Below are 21828 nucleotides of genomic sequence, written 5' to 3'. Positions count from 1 at the left end.
GACATCTGTATTATAAAAAAATAGCACTTTCAGGACTAAGGGATCTATCTTTTCAGACAAATCAGTCTACAGGCACTGGCATAATCCCAACGCGACCAGGAGGCAGAACTATAACAAATATTTAATCAGATCTTCCGTTATAAGAAATAGATAGCCACTATAAATCTTAACCTTGATGACTCAATATAGCGCGGTTAAAGAAGCAGTAGGTTCAACTACATATAAAAAATTAGCATCATCATCACTACTCTTCATTCAGTTTGAATGTCAAACAAACCAGACTTACAACCTCACATTAAGGCTAGTGTGTTCATGTATAATTTCATTTCATTTCCTAGCTGTATTTCACAACAACATTTTTAAAGGATTTTGTTTAAAAGTTCTTTTAATAGCACAACAGAACAAAAACGGATGATGCTGCAACTCTACATTCACTTCTACGTCATGTTAGACAAATGCACTAAGCTGTAATTTACAGTGAAGGTCTACTGCGTGGTAACCGCCAACGATTTTGGGGTTTATTATCCAGATCACCAGATTCATATCTGACCTAGATCACATACAACTACGCAGATGTTTAATCTTCCAGCTGCCAAATTCTTCATCACGCTATGAAGGCATGTCCATCAAGTCACATTCACATTGTGCAACTGTGTGAGATTAGTAAGTCAGTATTTATTATAAACTTTAAAAAGTTAGCAGTAAGAGGCTTATTTTAGTAACTTAGGACTCATGAAAGCTGGAGGCAGTTTAGTTTTCTCATAGCTGCACCTGAAGTTCCTCCAGCATTTTCTAAGTATTAGCCTTTAATTAGAGAAAGAAGTTGTCACAAGAGTTGTCTGCTCTTGCATACCACGCTGTGTCACTGGTTCACTATATCCTCTTTGACAGTTAAACTACCTTCGGAACTTCTACAAATGTTGGTGTCCTCTTCTGTAGTACTGATACGGTTCAACTCATTGAGGAGAGGGCAATTTCACTAGGCATCAGGCAATATGCTTCCCTATCCATTCTGCTCACCCTCTTCACAGTGCACAGATTAGCTAGATATAAACTGGCAAAACCAGAAGGCATTACAGCACTTTCCAGGATATCCAGCCACCTTCAGGAAAAAAAGTATTGATGCTTGTATAAATAATATTCTAATTTTTTTTATAGCACTAATTCTCTCATGGATCATTTCTTCATTCTGTGTAGTAAGAAACACTCCTTCCCTGACAAGTTTGATTTATACTTGTTTTTTAAAAAAAGAAAACAAAACAAACAAACAAAGTCTAACAACACCATAGAAATCAGAGAGAAACAAAAAGACAACAAAAGGAAAAACAAAAAGAGCTAGCAATACACTAGGGGACAAAAAAAAAAGTACCAATTCCTGTGATGCAACTTAAATAATATGCTGTGATACAGCCAAACAGACCAAATAAGAATAAGATGCAAACATTTGTTCCAGTTTATCTTCTGTTTATTTGAAACAGCAATGGGGTTGATGACTCAATCAGCCAGAATTAACACTTCTTCAGTGAAGCTTGACTAACCTCCTATCAGCTGGACCAAAGGAACCTCTGGCTACTCATAGCACAGCACTGCATCCAAGCAAGGTAGCAGCCAGATTTGTATAATAAATAGGGTGTGAGCGCGCCAGGTTATCGGCTGGAAGTTGCTTAGCTGCAAACCTAGCTTTACTTTGGCATACTTTGTGCTTTCAAAGGGGTTTCAGACACAGACATTCAAGTTCTCTCTGTGTCCAAGAATTGAAAGAGTTTGAGAAAACTGGAAATACCAAAGGAAAAAAGGAAACTACATATAATGCAAGTCACAAGCTCACCACATTTTTTTCTTATTTGTGTTTTCTATATTTGAAGTTTCATTCGACAGCAGGAATTTCATAATCCATTCTGCAGCTCCAAGTAAAACATTAATAGGCAAAGTTGTTTTGCTCAACATATGCAACTTCTGCTACCTGCAGGAATGTGTAATTCAGAAAAATGCCAAAGACTGTTCCAATCCCTTCTTTCCTTGAATTGTGAACTTTTTTTTGAGCTAGAAAAGAAAAGACGACATGGCCAACCAAATTAAAAAGCAGAGAAAAGAATCATGAAGACAATTGAGCAAATGGCCACATTTGGTTGAAACCAACCACAACTGTTTCTGACTATATCCATTTAGCCTTTTTGCCACAGTAATGCATAAAGACTTTTCCTCTAATGGGGGAAATGAAAATTAAGAAAGTCTTAAAGCTAGAAAGCAACAAAACACACCCATGCAAAGCTCTTTTAAAAGAAAAAAGACTCTTTACTCCAGATTGCATCATGTACTTATCTTCCCAGCATCTCTCTTAGGAATTTGCTTACAATATAAATAATTTCCATCTGAATTGCTTTAAAGCAGCTCTCTTTCATTTATTAGCAAGCTAAATATATTTTCATTTCTTAATATAAATGAGAAAATTTAGATGTACAGAACACAGGAAAGCAATAAGGGAACAGAAAAAAATTCTATGTGCTTTTTCTTCAACTTAAAAGCCAGCATTTTCACATTGTATATTTCTTCTTCAGAAACCATACCAGTAGAAATCTCAGGTTGCTAAAGTATTCTTTTATCTAATGTGACAGTTAAATGATCACGGTCATGTTATCTGCAGTTCCAGCTATCAAGCACAAGGACATTTCTACACACTTACGCTTTGGTTGCTTTCTTTCTCTAAATTGCTTCCCTTGCCATTAAAGAAAGCAACAGCAGCACCTAACACATTGCATGACAGTGTTAAGTAATCCAACAATATAATCCATTTAAAAAAAAAAAAAAAGAGAGAGGGGAAATGCTGGAGGTTAATATTAAAGAAAAAAGATACATGGTTAAATGTTGCTGCACCTGAATTCCCTCAGCACTAGAAAGGACTGACAATATAGGCACTTCCTGTGACTATCAAATCAACATCAAGCTGTCTGCAGTATTTGACAATGTCTGCACATCTACCAATCTCTTCTTATCAAACAAGGAACATTCTTATACTCTAATTAAATATATAAATAACCATTTGGATAGAAGAACTGTAATCTTTTATTTCAGCACAGAACAGACAAAATACCTACAAAACTTTTCTAGATGTTCTTTATGCAATGCTCCCTTCCCAAAAACAACACAGGCAACTCAATACAAACACATTCACTGCTGACAAGCCATGATTTGGCCACATGACCATCCCGCCTGTATTTCAGGTATTAGCTATGTCAGACCTAATTATCAGAGACAGCTTGACAAGGTCTTTCACATTATTCAAAAAAAGGTGCACATGCCAAAGCTCTAGTGGAGGCCACGGTGTATAACAAATATCACCCAGCTCAGTTGAGGCTTATAGTTTTGCTGACAGTTTTTCTCCATAAATTACTCTACATAAATAATCACTGGCTAGCAAGCATCTAAGAGTACCATCAGGAATTCAGTGACCCACGATGTGTAAGAAATACTGCCCGTCATGTTTACAATCAAAAGTATGAGGTTTTCTTTCTACCTGACTGCTACAGAAATGATACTGTTTTTAATTGTACCAATTGTGAAAGTTTCTCTGTCAGTTTGACAAGAGTGCTTCAGACTATTCTGCCCTCAATTTTAAATCCTGCAACTCAAATACTAGTCCTGTCTAGGAAAGGACAGAATATCAAAGAAGGTATATGGACTGAATTACGAGGTTTTCTGGTTAGTGAATTTTTTCTTCCCCTCGTTTCCTGTCATGGAGGAGGGGTACGCAGATATCAGGATGCAACACATAAGCACATATATAAATACCAGCAGGAGCTCATAGGATCACAGCATGAACGCTACTCACATTACCACGGCTTTCAGGTAGAAATACCCATCCAAAGTGATTAAACCTTCAGGCAATATTTCAAGCATAACTGTCTAACTTAAGAGTACAAAGAAAATTACTCAAGGGGAAGCATATTGGCACATCTGATTAAGCAAGAGTCCAGTATAGCGGATACATGCTGCATGCTCATATATGCAAGACAGGAACACACAATATGCACTCTCCTCAGAGACCTTACAATAAAAGTTCTGCTATAATTTATACTTCGACTCCTTAGCTTCTGTGCACAGAAAGGAGAGATTATACAAATAATTGTTTAAATAGAAATTCCAGGTACCTCTTCCAGGAGAAGAGGCAGAGCAGGCAGGAAAAGCAAACGTTCTGCAGGGACGCAGGAGAACAAACACTGGGAAGCAGGCTCTGCAATTGGTAGTCACGTACAGGTTGTGTGAGACACCCCTATCTATATCCAGGGTCTAAGAGCAAACCGATTTGTGCTAAGGACAGGTGACCTACCAATAGCATGGTAACACTAAAATTCAAATGTATACAGCGTGAAAGCCATTTAAGCATACAAACTACCATGGCAGCAGGAGGGGGTTCCAGTGCCTGTCACTCTGCACCAAAACCTTCAGCACAGGACAATGTCTCTCACGGACAGGTTCTGGCCCTTACAGAAGCTGTATTAACTGGGGACTAGGGAGTTTGCACTGACAGCAAGAGATAACATCTAACTCCAGGCACAGTCCTGCAAAGCATCATTAGCTTTTCCTCTGGAAGCTCCAGCAGGGTTCTTCTGCCTTCTACCATCACAGCTTTGCACCTAGCATGCAAGGCTCAGAATAGAAATGTGCATCTAGGTGAATGTAGGCCCTCGGTACATCTCAAATATTTGTTTCTTTTTTCATCTTTACTTCTTTAGAGGCACATTTAAAGCTGGCAGTGCAACTTTTACTAATGTATGTTACTGACAACAATAATGCTCACAGAAGTACTGTATAACTGTGGGGTGATGTAAGACAAAGAAGAGGTGCACTGGGATGTCAAGAAGAGACAGAAGTTTGAAGGGGAAGAAACCTCCTAAGAAAAATAGAGAGAAGGTCACATTCACTCCTTTGTGAAGACCTCTTTGTTCCTGTGGCCAAAATCCACAGCACAACATTACAGCTTTTCTCCAGCACAGCCCACTCTTTCAAAGCAAGTGATTTGATCTCATATGTATTTAGAGTATAGAGTTACCAATAACAGAAGCAAATTAAAAACAAACCTGAGTATCACAGGCTGATCCCTCCTATTTCTACATCACAGCAAGCTATACCACAAGGTAAAGCGTACCAAAGACCAGCCTGGGAACCTTGGACAAAGGTAGTAAGGTAAGTTTTGAACAATGTTCACAGTTGCATAGATTATATAGAACTGAGGACAGAAAATAGATGGTGATTTCCTAATTAAAGTCTGGTAAATGAACAGAGTTTTCCTCCCAGAAATTACTTTCTCTCAGTAAAAGATATATAAAATCTTTATCTACTCCTATATTTAAAACTTTAAACAAAGTGCCATCAAGAGAAATGAGACAAATAGTTCACATACAATTAGCTATCTGAATACAAAAGGAAAGGAAAAGCACTCATGTTTTCTTTCTCATATAAAGTGGGAGGGAGGGGGAGCACAGGGCAGAAATATTCCCCAGCTATCTGTCTCAATTCAGAGACCAAATCCCAAAACAGGCATCTGCAAATGGGAACCTCTGCACAAACAGTCCTCTTGCATTCTTGGTCTGATGTCAACTCAGAGCACAACCATCTTCTTTTCCTTATTAGTAACAGAGATTAAGAAACTGCTTTATAAGGCAAGTGATATTACTAATAGCAATTTACCTTAAAAATTGAAAACTTTTTTACTATCAGCAATTTACTATTAAGCTGGCTTGCTTACTGTTGTCCCTGAAAAAACCCAACTTGCTTCTAATTCTCATTTTGTCATCTTCTTTCCCATTGGCATAAACAAAAGCCACACTGGTTTAACATACAATTTATAATCCTCACTCCTGGTTTCCAAAGATTCACACTAATTTAAGACATTTGTCCATAACTAATTAATGTAAAACACTGGAACTAAGCAAGTAAGATTTAGGTTTCAGTTCAGTGAGAGCCACCTGTTTTGTGTTAGGGCAAGACTTGAGTTAGAATTCAGTTGCAGGCTTTTCAGATAATTTTTATTTGTTATTAGTTACCACTGTCAAGACACAGGAAAATAAGGATCCAAATATTCAGTCAATTACTTTTAGGGCTGGGTAGCAGCCAGCAGGAATACTCATTACTGGGTTCACCGAGGGTCTGCCAAATGATGAGAGATGTTAGCATCGGCAGGGAAAATTTCCTTTCTTGGCTTGTATCTGCTAAATGCTGCAGACACCAAATTAGGCCTAAGGATGGGTCCAGAAGGAACAATTTAGGGCTAAATTTAGGACTGTCCTAAGCAGTAACCGTCTGTTAGGACACAGACTAAGTTGGTAGGGTCACTGAGATAGGGAAAGGAGAAAAGTGAGCCAAAACTGGCAGTGAGCTTGGAAGGGTGCAGCTAGCCATGCCCGCGTCCGAGGCAGACTGAAGCAAGCAGGAGCACAGAGGCAGGACTAAGCCAGGGGACCGCGACCCGCGCCAGCAGCGGGGCGAGCATCTGCGCAGGGTGGGACAGTCACCTGCGCCTTCAGCCCAAAAGGACTGCTAGGCACAAGGTGACATTTGGAGAACCCAAAGCCACTGTACTATGGCTAGCACAGCGTCTGTAGATCATTCCCCAACTAGATGTAGTTCTGGAATTGACTGCTGGATTTGGGGTACGTTTCCAGCCAGCAGAAGCCCACATGTTCCCAATTCTAACAGGGCACCAAGAAAAGCACAGTCCCAGGCCCTTCACATTCCAGAAAGTACAAAGAATCAAACCGATGCAGTCACCACCTTGCCGGAACATTTAACATGACTGCGTGCTAAAACCGAGCATTTAAAATCCAACACATCATCTTCAAATCTGCAAGCTCCTACACCAAAACAGTTCTGATCACTGCTTAGGAAATTGAATGGGTAGCCTGAAACTGTCAGACAATTCTCAATACATTCCCAACATCCACAAGCTGTTTTACAAAACAGAATATTCTAATGCACGGGTAATAAGGTTAAATGTCAGGGCCTCCTAATTACTAACTCCATCTCCAATAAAGACTTGATGTGCAATCTTATCTAATCACTTGGTCTCTCACTTCACCCATCTGTAAACAGAACTAGCAGCCCAACCTACTCCACAGGATGTTGAAAGGCTAGCATCTAAAATGCTTTGCGCACTTTGGATTTTTTTTCTAAGTGCTATATAGGTTAAGAGGTTTGTTTATTTTGAAGACTAATCTTGTATTTATGCATTTTAAAGTGTACATACTTCACATGACAGGAAAAAAAAACAAAACAAAAAACAATGCTACACATAGAACACCAGAAACCATTACCAAGAATTTAGAATGGATTGTGACTTGGCTGATCATAAGTAAGCAAACTCAGCTTTAATTTTCCTGATGATAGCTCCTTCTACTGGGTTTTTCTAGTGGCAACCCTAAACAAGGAACTTCTCGCTATCAAGAATCCCTACCACACCAAGCTGTTCACTGCACGATTATAAGGCAAAGCAGGAACTCAGGTAGAAGGGGAATTCCTTAATTATTTCATATCACTAACAGCATGCAGAAGGATTAGTCATTGCTAGACAGACATGCTTCATTTTATTTAGACGCAGAGCAACTCTCAATTCTACCCAACACATTTGTTACCCACTTACAATGGTTAAGTGCGTATATTACTGGAATCAAAACCATTCTAAAAAAAAAAAAAAGCCATTAAACCAGCTCAAAAACATCATCATAACTTAAGAAAACAAACCAAAATTAATTAAACTGTTTACTGACTCCAAGGAATTCTCAGCTCCCCACACTCAACACACCACTAAAATACTCCTGTGGGCTTTGATCCAGAAAGCATCAAAACTCCAGAAAGCATCAAAAGACAATTTGTGAAGCGACCGCCATAAACCAAACCCAACAGGTTTAAGCACACAAAAAACATAGGCAGAAAAGGAAAACAAATGCGCAAATTCACTCAATAATCATTTATTGATGAAAGCTATCACAGTAATATTGCAATGTACAAAATAATATGGTTTGGAAGGGGTGGTCCTGGAAAAGGTTAGAGAATCCTTCAGCTGAAAAGGCTGAAGGAAATTGCACTAGAGAGCATTATAATGGGTCCCTCTCTGGAAGCAAAGGAACCGCAAATAAGCAAGTAACTTCGAAAAACAGGCAAGCAAGAAACCCCACCACACCCCTCCTCAGAAGAGGACTGACATGCTGTCTGACCTTACCGATTACTGACATCAATGTATTCCATCCGCTATCTTTTAGAGCTATAAAAGCCCTGTTTTTTCCCACCTAATTGTTCTCCTGTGAGTAAAAACTCAACTGACATTGGCAACACTGGAGGTTTTGTAAGGGAGGGATGCAACTAGGAGACACGGCAGTTTACTCCAGGGAAAGAAAAAGAAAAAAAAAAGCCTAGGAACAACATTCCTATTGATTTTGCCATTAACCGCCAGCAGGGAACCCTCTCCTCTGTAACATCAGTGGCTTGCTGCAATGCCGTCACCAGACAGCATTCATTCTGTTCTTGATCTTTGAGTAAATTACTCCTACTCAATACATTACAACTGAGTAGGAAAGAGCAATGGCAGATGCATTGAAGCAAAGGAAAAAATTTTTAAAATCTGAACCATACCTTTTCCAAAGCCTAGCAAGAGATTAGGGGTATATACTTCACAGAGGACTTGATTCAGCCTTGACTCTGTCCTAGTAGCTCTATCCCAAACTTTCTTAGGAACCCTGAGCATGCCTCCATGCTAGCTATGTGCTAAAACGCATGCTATCGGACCTTTCCTGCTCTTTTTTAATATTCAAGCTAGAACAGTCACATAGGTTTGCTCTATAAATTTTCACCAGAACTGACAGCTAAAGACATCAAATGAGGTAGAGGAGGCCGCAATCTCTGGCAGGCTACAGCAAGAATCATCTAAAAAGTCACACTACAAAGACCTCTCAGAAGGGAGACAGAGAGAGGAGACAGAAGCACAAACCACTGAGCTAATGTCAACTATTTTTCAAGCAAAATTCCTTCTTGGCATCCCCCAGTGCCTCTGTTTGTCACTCAGGAAATGCTACCCCAACCCACCCGCCCAGGCACTCAGAATGAAACTCAGCAGCTGCTCATATCTCTCTCAGCTACTACACTAATAATAGTGTCCAGGAAGCAATGTTCCAATAAGGCCATTCAACAATGTCCTCATGAAATGTGAGATCAGCTCCTGACAACTATTAAAATATAGGAATTTTCCATATTTAAAAGAGAAACTGAAGGAGAGGGACTCGGGAAAAAAAATTTCTATGAAGAACGGCATCCTTACTCAGACGATAACTAACTCCCTTTATGCTTAAAGACACAAATTATCTTCACAATTATTTACTTTCAAATCTGAGACATCAAAAGCATATGATCCCTTTTGTCTGCTCACAAGCCTTCAATGTCCTAAATGCAAGCAAATCATAGCTATTACAACAGAAACAGAAAGCATATACAGAAAGGTTTATTTATAAAAGTATTGAAACTGAAACAAATGTTGATAGATTTGTTTGGGTTTTGTTCAATGCTTTGGGGGCATCTGAGATTTTTGTTTCCAGAGGGGCTTTGCTTGTTTGTTTCTGTTACATGCTGCTTACAAACACTGTCAAGTTCCATTTAGAGAAAATTTTCTCTGTACCAGAGAAAAGTGTAGGGGAGGAGCTATCAGATGAATTGCTAATGTGGTCCAGTTGCTTGCTCCATCCAGAAGACGACTGCTACTTTTCTTGACTGACATCTTAATTCCTAATTTTACTTTAAAATGCATTGATAGTAATAATGCCAAACTAATTTTCAAGAAGGCATCTTCCTTGTAAACACTTTAAATTAAAGAACTACAAAGAAGTACAAGAAGGAAAAAAAACTTCTCAACGAAGCAAGCTTTGCAGTAGCTTTACAAATCTGAAGTGGATTTCAGTATGCCCACGGAGCACTATAACAAGGTTGGCATACCTAAGTTTTACTTCACATACGGATACTTTCTATAAAAAAGTGAGTGACGATATGCTATAAACCTTAGAAAAGCCAAACTGTTGACTTAAATTTCCACTTGAATAAACTGCATGGCAAGGGCAGAACAGCTGCTTTCTGAGTTCATACTGCCATGCCCTCCATACTGTGATGTCTAAAACATGACTGTAGGAGAATACAGCACATTCTCCTATCAGATTCCTTATTAAGCTAATTTACTTGAAGAGGATAAAAAAAGTTTAGAACTACTGCTCAATTCAAATAATGACCACAGAAAAAGAGCAGCGGGTGCAGTCTCGCATAATGCAGAAGGGACTGATATACAACACTTCTCTATGACATTTCAATATCTGTGAAATGCTTTATAGATGAACATCCCCAAGTTTGAGGCAATAGCTTAAATAGTGATAGAAAAAAAAGATATAAAAAGGCAAAGGGCTTGCCGAAAGCTGCTCCCAAAGTCACTTCTCCAGACACAGCTTGCTCTATTGTTCATACCATAAAATTACCCATGTATATGAAAAGACAAAATATTTTTGGCTTTAAGGGAAGAAGCTTGGGATGAAGGAATGAAGACATCATTCCATTAATTTAATTCACTTGTTTGCTGATAGTGTCTGGTCAGAACTGTGCAAATAAAAAGCTCTATCACTACACATTCTTTTTTTTCATGTTATATTACATAAGACTCAAATCAGTTACAAAAGGAGTAAGTAGTTATCTATACAGGCAGGATGTGGAGGGGAAATGTAAGCTGTATTGTGCTTGCCTCCAGATAAAAAGCTAGTTGTGTAAAAGATGAAAATATCACCCCTCTGATTTCACTAACGTCGCAGACATGAACCATATCCACTACAGAAAGATCCTCAGGACTGACAGCAACCTGTAGCAGCAATTAAAAAAAAAAAAAAAAAGCCCTATATACAAATTATGTTGCACCAAAACATAAGGTATTTTTGTAACTAAAACAGAGGAATTCATACCTAAGATACATTCCAATTACAGACATATGAAAGTGATTAATGGAGGCAGGAAGGGAAATAAAATTTCCAGGTAAGTGTACACAAAGAATCATTTCTGTTGAGTCTCAAAGCTACATTTTCAAAATAATATTTGTATCTAAGACAGTAGCTTGAAGGACTTCTCCTTCTTAAATATACACATTAAAAATCATTCTCTACTAGGTCAATCATCATGATTACTAGGCCAGATATAGACACAACTCTTCTCCTGGGTCTTCCAAGCTGCTAGTCATTAGATCTCAACCTTCCAGGAGGGCATTTCCAGTTGTCAATTCCCTCAGAGCAGGTTACACTACTTGAGCACTACCTAGAGATAACGGCCACCAGTTCTCCAGTGCTTGGGCTCTGCAACAGATGGATTAATCTTTCCAAGACAGAGAACACACTTCAGCTCTTCTTAAACCATAGTATCCTGTCTTATCTAGATTTAATATCTCCTTTGGTTTTGCTCTAGGCCCTCAGCAAAGGTCATCTGAACAGAGGACCAAGTTCCTACACATGAGATTCAAGGGTGTAAACACAGGCATTTCCTTAGTTCATTATATTAACTACACAAAAACTTGAGCTGAATGTCTGCAGCTTAGCCCCATTCCTCCATAAAACATAGCAAAAGGCTGCAGTAACAGGAGAGAAACAGGTGCCAACAATAAATTTTTATGCTTGACTAGCTAGTTCCCTACCCCTCAAGGAGGGGAGCCTTCCCCCTCAGGTGCAACCCTACAGAATCCCATGGGAAGAGCACTAATGGTGCTTGGTAGACACACAGATGTGTTTTGTAAAATGAAAAAAAAAAAAAAGGGCCATGGGACAGAGGAGTGTTTGCAGATTCTTTTTAGCATCAGATTTTTCTACTTCTATAAGTAAAAGAAATAAAAAAAAGGATGCACTACATCCAGGTAATTTTATTTCTTTTAGCAAAGGTGCTGAATCTGCTGGAACAGGGGAACAGTTAGGCAAGAGGCACAACAGAAATTTGAAACTGTGCATTTTAAAACAACTGAAAGCATAAAGGAAAATGAGGCACAATAAAAGTGCATTAATATTACCACAGAGCAAGAGTGTTTAACAGCAGACTGGAAGAAAGTCAGCTTTGTTCCAGAAAAGCTTGGAGGCTGAAGAGTTGAACAGACAAAAGCTTTGGAGAAACAGTCATTTGGCTTGTAACTGAGCTTGTCAATTGGACCAGACCTTTTTGACAAGGAGAGCATACAACCTGATATTTTAACAGGAAAAAAGTATTGACAAAGTAAATTATACTGTTTTGTTCTCAGAGCACTGATGTGTTTCAAAGGCTGAAACTATGCAGCGTTCACAGTCTGTTAATCCACACAGGCAACAAACTCAGCCCCATGACAGATTTCTAAGAACAGTGCCCCACTGCCAAAATGGTATTTCAAAAAACTTTTCTCAAGTCCTTGGTGGCCTGGCAGCATGCTCCCTCCAGTTGTTTGCAAGATGGTGGGATTTTTTTTGAAGAAGCATTTTCTAAGCAATCATATTTTCATTTAAGTCTGCTACAAGTTTCCTTACAAATTTTTTTTGTTCCACCATACCTACATTCAATTATTATTCATATTTTTCAAAACATGTAACTCATTCTAATGACTGACAAAATCACAGATTAAGACAAACAAGCAAAAATAAGGTGCTCTCCCTCTGCTTAGGAAGAGAGCCCAACTTTTGAGATTTGATACTTTATAGTCTATTTTTTCTTAAGGCTGAAATGCTGCAAGTGCAACACAAGCTCCAGATTCTTCCCCATGAATTCATTCCTCGCTTCTAAGTCCACACACATCAGCCTAATGGAGGAAATGGACAAATTTCAAAGCTAAAAAACACTCACCAGCCACAAAGCGGCTGAGAACCTACTCCTGGACACCACACACTACAGCATCCTCCAAGGCCCAGGTCCGATACACAGTCCTGCTCAGTTTCATCCCGGATACTCGGTCTTCCTTGCCAAATTAAACAAAGCATTTTTTTTCCTCTTCAAGGACATGCAGTCCCAACCAGCCAGGTGTACATACAGAAGCTGGAGAGAACTAAGGGAAGCTGTAACAATCAGATCTATCGAGAGGCAAAGCGTTCTCTCTGACCTACCTAATGAGCTGATAACTCTCACCTGCCCAGTCCTCTCAACTGAAGAGGTAACAACAGGGCCTTTATTCAAAGGTGTGGGCAGTAGTAAAACCACAATCCATTTAATAACACTGATTTTCCATCTCTGTAGATTATTTTTCCCTCCTGCCGCTCCTTTCCCACAGAGGGCAACCCCAGCATGAATGATTTACAGGAACTTCTGATTTGGCCTTGGCCTGCGATGGCCACATTGCTTCCGAGGGCCTGGATGTTTTCTCTCTATTTTTATCTTGAAAGATGAGCAAACACACAGGAGGGAAAAGAACAACAAGGGAAGGAAACAAAAACAGAGCAAAAAGGAGTAAAAAGCATTCACAAAGTACAGGGTGGCTGCAAGAAGATCCGTCCATAGGTGCAAGTAGGTATGGAAAAACAACAACATGACAATGAGGTTGTCTGCCAAAAATTGCCAAAAATGTCTGCTTAGAAAAAGTATTTGAGAATAGCATAAACCCAGCCACAGAATTCCCTTTCCAGTATCTTCTTTCCCAGTGAGATACCTAAACATGCACTTCAGATAGCGGGCATACATCAATCAGACATACAACATGGGGCATTTTAAATGGCAGCCACTGTAGCTGCGCTTTCTTCTATCAAAGTCACACCCAGAGGGCACAACCTCCACAGGAGCTGCTGGGATGAAGCACATGTGCCTACCTCAACTCACTGCAAAATATGATGGCTTAGTTTAAACTTGGCAAAGAAGATGGGTTTGACTTAGCAACAAGACAGATTTTGGGTGCTGATTAAAACTAACAACTACAGTGGGTAGCAGCAACCACCAGCAGAGAGAGATGTTAAATTCCCTAAGAAGTAGTTTCTTAAACTATTCTGCCAATACACGCGCAAGCTCATTTGATCATGTATTTTACACTCACTAGATATTCCAGGAAAGCAGTCAACTGCTCGAAGTGTCTTAATTTGCCAACTCAAAAACACGAAGACTTTTAAAAGATGATCAAAACACTGAGCATGTCGTAACATCTCAAGAACAACTGTCACAGAACAACAGCAAATCTGGTCTGGAAACTCAGAAAAGTGGCATTAGACCCAAAAGGAAATCCCATCAAACATAAGCAAGTCATAAAAATTATCTCAAAAAGCCACAACCCACCCTATCAAAACATTAAGCATATTGCCAAGATTCACACACTGTGGACTATCTCCCTCAAACAGTCAAGCCTCTGCTTTCTAAGTTAACATGTTAGGTGCTGCAGTAGTGACTGAAGATGGTATTGCAAAACAAAAGCACTAAAGTCAATGTAAACTATATATGTTAATTATGTAATGTTAAAAAACAGCTGGAGAGGAGAAGTACTGGGATGCAGCTCTTCCATGCCATTCCAAAACATGTTTCCAAGCTCTCCCTGTCCAAAGTGAGGGCGGAGCACCTGGCCTGTATGCTACTCCCCTTGCTGTACATCAGGAAAAAAACCCCACAGCACTCCAGAGCAGGTTGTCTCCCTTCCCTGCCCCCTTAGAAAAAAATCTGTACCAATCAGAAAGAGATGTTCTCCCTCACTAAAGACCATGAAGTTGATTTTAGACCGAGTTAAGAACTGGTATTGGTGACCTAAGCGCTGCTTGTTAAAATTTGCAACATTTTTGCAAGAAAGAGCTGGCAAGCAAAAGGTAATTTTAAGAACAGCACACACCTGCATGCAGCCTGAGCAGTGGGTCTATTTTTATTTAATTGCAAGCAGGTGATTGCACTTTACAGACTGTAGGGCAAATCCATCCTTTTTTCCAACTCCTTAAGATGGATTCAGATTCCATAAAATTCAATATTATGTTTCTAAAAGGCTTGTCACTAAAAAAGAAAAATATCAGGAAAAAACTTTCCAACATTATTTACCAGACAACTTCTCTAAAAATTGCAAACCACTGTACTTATTTCTATTGGTTTTGTCCTGAAGACTGACAATGACACTAATCACTGGTGTCCTCTTTAATGCCCGCTTACACAGTATCTAAGCTTAAAAATGACATATTTCCCCAAAACGATTAAAAGACAATCACTTCATTCAACAACAGTCACATCTCTTGTCACTGAAAAATATCCAGGTAAATTCATGAAAATTCTTATTTTTCTGAAATCCCATCTTCTAGTTCACTAGCACAATGCTCTACTTTTAATACAGAAAAAAAAAAAAATGAACAGTGGAACATCTACAGGACAAAGAAGGTAATGGAGCTAGTTAGTAATCCAAGCTGAAAAGACATGATTCAAGATGACAAACTGGCATCCTCCACAGAATGAGCTTGACACTTTTTATAGCTACTGACACAGTAATGAATGCTTTACTTTGGGTGGAGCTAACGCAATGTTCTGCAGAGTATTTTCTTAAAAGAAAGCACTTCCCTGATCCTTATACAGAAGCAACTTTATCTACAAGCAGAAAAAAAAGTACTGTCTTAGTTAATTAGGCCCTAGCTGTGGCAATTATCTTGAAGTGAAAGGAAAAACAACATTCTACTGGGTTTTTATAAGCAGTTCTTTAAGGGAAAGCTGTATCAGATGGGCCCCAAAGTACCTGTTTGCCTTAGTTTTCTAATGTTTCCATTATTGAGCTGAATTCCAATAGAAAGTGGGTTTTTAAAAGGTATATACTGCTCAGTAGCCTTTATGATACAGGATCTAGAGCTGCCCTAGCAGTAATTTTCATCTAACTGTGCCCTACAGAGTATATTTCAAATTTAAATCTCAGAGTGTTCACTTAGAGCATTTATTTGCTTACTGTTATCACACAGATAACAGAAATTAAGCTCATTTTTGAGGTAGTAATTTAAAACTAAAACTGCTTTCTAAAAAAACTAAACGTAAAGATTTATTAATTCACAGCTCTCACTGAATTCAAGGTGAATTAATCTAAGATAGAGTCCTACCTAATCACTGCTGATTTAGGAAACTTTGCACACGAGTTCAGCTGAAGCCCTCTTAAAGTATTCCTCACTTCTCCCACCTTGTTAAATAAGAATGACATTAGTTTTTACTCGGCCTTTGGATTCTTTCTAAATCTTTAGTGAATGTCAATTTCTTTTCTAGAAGTTATTGACAAGTTCTATATTAACTGTTTTATCTTACTTCTTTGACATGTACTGGAGTGTCAGTAGAACAACATTTCTGCTGCTGAAAATTCCTAAGATTTTGAGAGCTGGCACACATTGTACGTTCAGCTAAGCGGTTTCGTAAGTGCAGATTACACTAAGAAAAGCTTTAAAAAATGGACAATTAGTGCTTAAGGAAAAGAAGCACCGTGGCTCTAGTGATCTGAGTGGCTTTAATGATGTGTTATGTGGATTACAACAGTCTTTACGGTTACATAATAATATCCATCCCAGGTCAGACCAAAAGCCTACCTAGCCCAGTATCTGAGATGTCAACCACCACCACCTACTAAAAGAACTGGCCAAGAAAAAGGAATAGGGGTTTGGCCAACTCAGACATCAGACTGGGTCTTGGGTTAGGTTCTTCAGTCAACTGAAAGGCTCAGCCTATTCTACTAGGTCAGAGATGGGATTAGGAATGGCGTTATTCCCATTGCCGACAAGATTTCCGGTCTGCTTAACTTCTTGATGGCAAACTTGTAAATGACCAGTGACTAATAACTAATAACCCCTCAGAGGAAACAAAAGAGAATTCACTATTTTTTTTTTCTCACAAATGCCGAAATACTCCCTGAAGCAAACCAGCATTCTTCAATAACAATTATCAGTAACTCTTTATATTCCAACAAAGTCTTTCTACAGATAAAAGAAATTTGGTTCTTGTTCTATATTCTGTCTCGAGGAGTGCAAGGAATAACCCTTCTGTAAAAAACATAAAACAAAAACAGCAATTAAAAAAAAAAATCACCAAAAGCCTGAGAACACTGAGCTGCCTGCAGAGACCTGGGTAGTGAGGATGTCTGTTTTCCGCCTCTGCTGCACCAAAACAATGGCCAAGACCTCAGAGCCCTGAGCTCACAACCCAAAACCTCAGAGTACAAGAGAAATCACCCTGCTCTCAGCCGAAATAGAGACAGCAATGTAATCAGGGCCAGGCCTAGCCCAGTGAAAACCACACAATGGGGCTGCTGGGTAGCAAGTTACTCAGGGTGCAAGTGGAGGAAGGTGGCTGCTCTGCATTCTAGCACAAGTGATAAGAGTATTTGAATACTGTAGTGCCCACGTGGCAGCAGATGGTCCTTACTTGATGCAAGGCTCTATGATGCATTTTAGCCGAGAGGCCCACGTGGGGCAGCCTTCCCTAGAAAACTTTGTCTAGGCTTCCCTTAGATGGGCACTGCATATGGACCACCCCTTGAAAGCCTCCTAAGGAACTCAACTTTACTGTTTTCCCAGCTTCTTCATCTTCTGTCTTCATCAGCAGGTTACAAAGTCATTGCAGCTGCCCCAAACAGAATTCTGTTCTGATCTGTGCCTAAATCCAAGAATGAGAAGACTCTACTTTCAGGCATGTGGAATAGCTGTCAGCACACACTCACAAGTATCCTTTACAAACCCCCTGTGAGATGCCCAGGGTCAAAACCTTCGCTCACGCTGGCTCTTCCTACTCCACCCGGAGGTCTCAAAAAAAAGTGGCAGCTCCTGCTGTGCATTTACGGAAACATCTTGCCTCCAAAAAAATACCTTCAAAAACCTCAAACAAATCTCACACTCATATCAACAGAGCAAGAGTTGGACCAACATAGGAAGAAGAACTAGGAAGCAAATACGTAGTATTTACCCAGTGTATTATTTAGCTTCCAACAATTTGCATCTCAGAGATTTTAAGAGCTCAGAACTAACCTCTCAAGTTCCTTTCACGTTTCAGAATAAGGATTCTCCAGTCAGGCACCTTTAAATTCAGTTTCTCTCAACAGAAGAACAACTAACTCCATCCAGAAGTTATTTATAAACTATTTTGATCCTCCCTTGTTTAACTGAACTGGAATGCCCTGAGAAATATTGCATTTCTATTTTAAAAGGCATATGTATATACTGCTTGTATTTACTAATCACTAACAGTGGAAAAAAAATTGTCTTTCTGTACTCCTTTTAAACATATTTAACTGTCATGAGAAAAGAAAGAGCCACCTATTGTTTATTCATCATCCAATATTTAGCTTTAACTAGACAACTCAGTGATTCAAACCATTACACAGGAAACGAGACAGCTTTGAGTCGGTCTTTATCTTTCTATCAGATTCTTGAAACAACTGAAACTTAAAAGTGTGAAGATACACTTGAAGTATGCTTCATACTGGAAACTTAACAATTTAAGAATGCAAAAGATCCTTTTTTTTGTCATCGTCTTTTTTTGTTGTTGTTTTTTTTAAAGCAGTCTAGTCCCATACTAACAAAATCAATTGTTCTGAGTTTTAGGTGGGAAATACACTCCCACACAACCGAGGAGACAAATGGAAAGGACCCAAAGAGAGGATCCACATCAGGTTACTCGTTTGTCCTGCAAGACACTGATGACTCCTGCGATTAGAGGGAGTGGTAGCAGTATCTGTTTCCCACCTCTCAAGATGTAACCCGGTGCAGGCATCATCACAGTGATTTACCAGGCTGTCTGTCAAGCAGGAAGTGGGATCTATTCAATCACATCAGTTATTCACACCTAAAGAATCCTCGTGACATTTCTTGTAATCTGCTGCTTTACAAGTGAAATAAGGAAAGAGCTAAGGGAGGGAAACGCAGGCAGTCTCTAGTGCAGTCACTTCATTTCCCACAAATTTAAGAACAATAGTGCACCTATAACATTTTATAGCTCACTCAGAAAAGCTTATTACGTTCACATATCAATTAAAACAGATGTAAATTTTGTAATTTATCTGGTTCTAGAAACAGAGAAATACTTTAGCTATTCTTAAGATGACACTTATTGTTCAAAAGACTGAAACAATTTTCCAAAAATTGTAGTCAACTGCTGTCTAAGAGACAGTCATCTAAGCTCTCAAAACGCCCTGCTCTATTATCACATTCTCTAGATTGCGACAAGCCAGTCTCTGTGCAGAAAATGCAGTTTTGACAGAGGTAAATAGCTAGCTCTGCATCTAGACCAGTTCTCGAGCTTGGTTTTTGGAACAAGTATTAATCCCATTTGGTTTCCTGACAGCAAACGAATCGTGTTCCTCAAAGAATTTAGATGCCGGTGTTTTCTTCTGAACACACAAGAAGGACCAATACCCTAACCACCGCGGGTTTAATGGGTTTTAACTCCTCCTTGTGTTTTCCTGGCTCAATTTGTCTTTTAATGTCTGTTGAACAGTGGCACTGTTTCACCAGTGGCAGAGGAAGACGACTCAGCTTCAAACCTGTCACGCAGGGCACTCTAAAGGAGAGAGACAACTACCAAAACCTGAAATGTTTAAGGAAGGATTTAATCTGTTTCCACTCCTCAAACAAGTATGCTGAAATGCAGATGTTTATTAGAATAAGGTACAGCACTTAATCTCAAGACGAAAATTTCTGACTGTCATCTCAGAAAGGAAGGAATTGCTCAGACCTGAACACTGGGCAGGACCTCAGATAGCTTCTCCAAATATTTCGCATAGGCTAGCCCTAAGTATTTCATCAAACACTGTCAGGCCAGGTGGCTCTGCTTGGCACGCTGACCCCCTTGGCTCCCACCGCACACAGCTAAGTGCGCCGAGCACTGCACACCAAGCCAAAGTTAGCACTGGATTCTACTGTGGATAGAAGGCTCGTACAAGTTAGGGCTTTCCTCACCACCATCAGCTCCACGCTTTCAAATTAAGTTCTTTGTATGTAACTGTACATGAGAAACTGATGGTTTGGGCAGTTGCCAAAACACTGTTTAGATGCTTGAGGAATAGAAGCAAAGTGGAATGATTTCCCTCTACCATTCTTATCCAAGTTTAGGGACACTTTTTTACTTTGCACTCCAAGTCAAGATGATTTATACAGACACTTCAGGTCACAGATTTCAAATAATCCCTGAAGAACGCAATTTGCAATAACTGAATGTTAACTGGCCAAAGAACAAGAGTTACAAACAAGTGAAATTTGATATGGCATTTTCTACCTTTTTTTACCCAGGCACATCCAACAGAGACAATAACAGGAAAGAATGTTTCTTTATTTACACAAAATGAGTTTTCTCAGTTTTTAAAACCCTCACCACATCCAGGCAGCTACGCTGCTCAAACCATTGGCCAAATCCCTCTCAGTTTACTTTAAGGGAAATACCTTGAAAGCCTGATTCCCTGCGTTCAGAAGTTCTCCACGATACCAAAGACGGTACACTTTTGAGAACACAGTGCCAGAGCGCTGCATTAGTGTTTTCTTTGACTAACTGGTATAGTCAATCACCCTACTAGATATTTAGGGGACGGCACTACTGTATCTTAAGTTAAATGGAAGAAATTGTATTACCACAACGCTACATTAAGAACATGCATTAACATGGTCATTCAAGGAAAATAACATGATTCCCACATAGATCACAGCATAACTAACCATATATGTATAAATATATATATTCAAAGAGTAAAATGCAAAGTTAAAAAACGCCATCACATTTTTAAGAGGCCAAAGACGTAGAACTGGTAACTGGTGCAGCCACCGCAGAACTGCAAGTCTGGTAATTCTTGAACGTACTTGAAATTTTTACAAAGGTGCGTTTTCAGCAGCCTCTTCAGACTACAAATGCACGCACACGTACATCGCTATTTTGAAATACACGATTCGCAGACGCCCAGCTTGCAACGCACCGGTAAAACTCGACACCGATTCCTCTCGGCGGATTTAACACAGACAGCAGTAGCTCACTCCGGGCTCGGCACCGCCAAACACACGAGCCAGGCCCGGCCAAAGGAGCGGGCAGATGCGGCGGGCGTTGCAAGAAGCGGAGTTACCCAGCGCTGCTGCCGGCGCTGCCGCCGCTCCCCCTTACCCCCTCTCCGCGGCGAGGGGCTGGAGAGGACCCGCGTCCCCACAGCGGCTGCTGGGGGACCCAAGGCAGAGGCCGGAGAAAGCCGGTGCAAGACCCGCTGCAACAAAAGCCAAGCGCCGCCGGCTCAACGGCGAAACCTCCCGGCGCCGGGCCCCGAGCCGCCGGGAGCCGCCCCCGCAGCGACCCGGCGTCTCCTCCCCCGCAGCCCTCCACTCACTTTTGGTGGCGGCGATCAGATTTTTCCCATCCTTGAGCAACTCCTTGATAAACTTATTGGTCTTCTCCAGCTCGGCCTCGTGGGCTCGCACCCGCTCCCTGAACCAGGGGCTGTCCAGGTAGCAGTCGCTGAACTCCAGGGGCTGCAGTCCCATGGCTGCCGCTGCGCCGGGACTCGCCTCCCCGCCAACCTCTCCCGGCTACGCCACAGCAGCAGCGACCTCCTCGGCAGTCGCGGCGCAGCGGGCGTCCCCACGGCGGTGAAGCGGCAGCCGCGGCCACAAAGACAGGGCAGCGGCGGCGGCGGCGGCGGCGGCCGGCGGCTCCCCCCGCGCAGGGCTGGGCGCGGGCAAAGGCGAGCCGAGCCGAGCGGAGCCGCCCTCCCCGCTGACTTGAGGGGCGGCGCGGCACCGCTCGGCGCGGCAGGGGGGCGCTGCGCTCCGCTCCGCGCCGGCTCCCGGCAGCCCCGCCGCCGCCACCGCCGCCGCGCCACGCCCGGCCGAGCGGGACGGCCTGCCTGCCGGGGCCCGCCTCCCGCCCCGCGGCGGCGGT

The 21828-nt window shown here is 40.8% G+C and overlaps 1 protein-coding gene across 1 annotated transcript in view; it reads right to left on the bottom strand.

Annotated features, from left to right (window-relative positions):
- ARHGAP10 (Rho GTPase activating protein 10) overlaps positions 1-21606 on the bottom strand; it is a 153970-nt gene extending 132364 nt beyond the window's left edge. The window contains exon 1 of the mRNA XM_049815051.1: positions 21278-21606. Within this exon, the coding sequence (XP_049671008.1) occupies positions 21278-21431 (154 nt within the window). The 5' untranslated portion in view covers positions 21432-21606. The remainder of the gene's footprint in view (positions 1-21277) is intronic.
- Positions 21607-21828: the final 222 nt, after the last annotated feature.

Source organism: Accipiter gentilis, chromosome 12, assembly GCF_929443795.1.
Source record: "Accipiter gentilis chromosome 12, bAccGen1.1, whole genome shotgun sequence".
NCBI classification, from domain to species: Eukaryota; Metazoa; Chordata; class Aves; order Accipitriformes; family Accipitridae; genus Astur; species Astur gentilis.
This window is presented reverse-complemented; position numbering and strand designations above follow the sequence as displayed.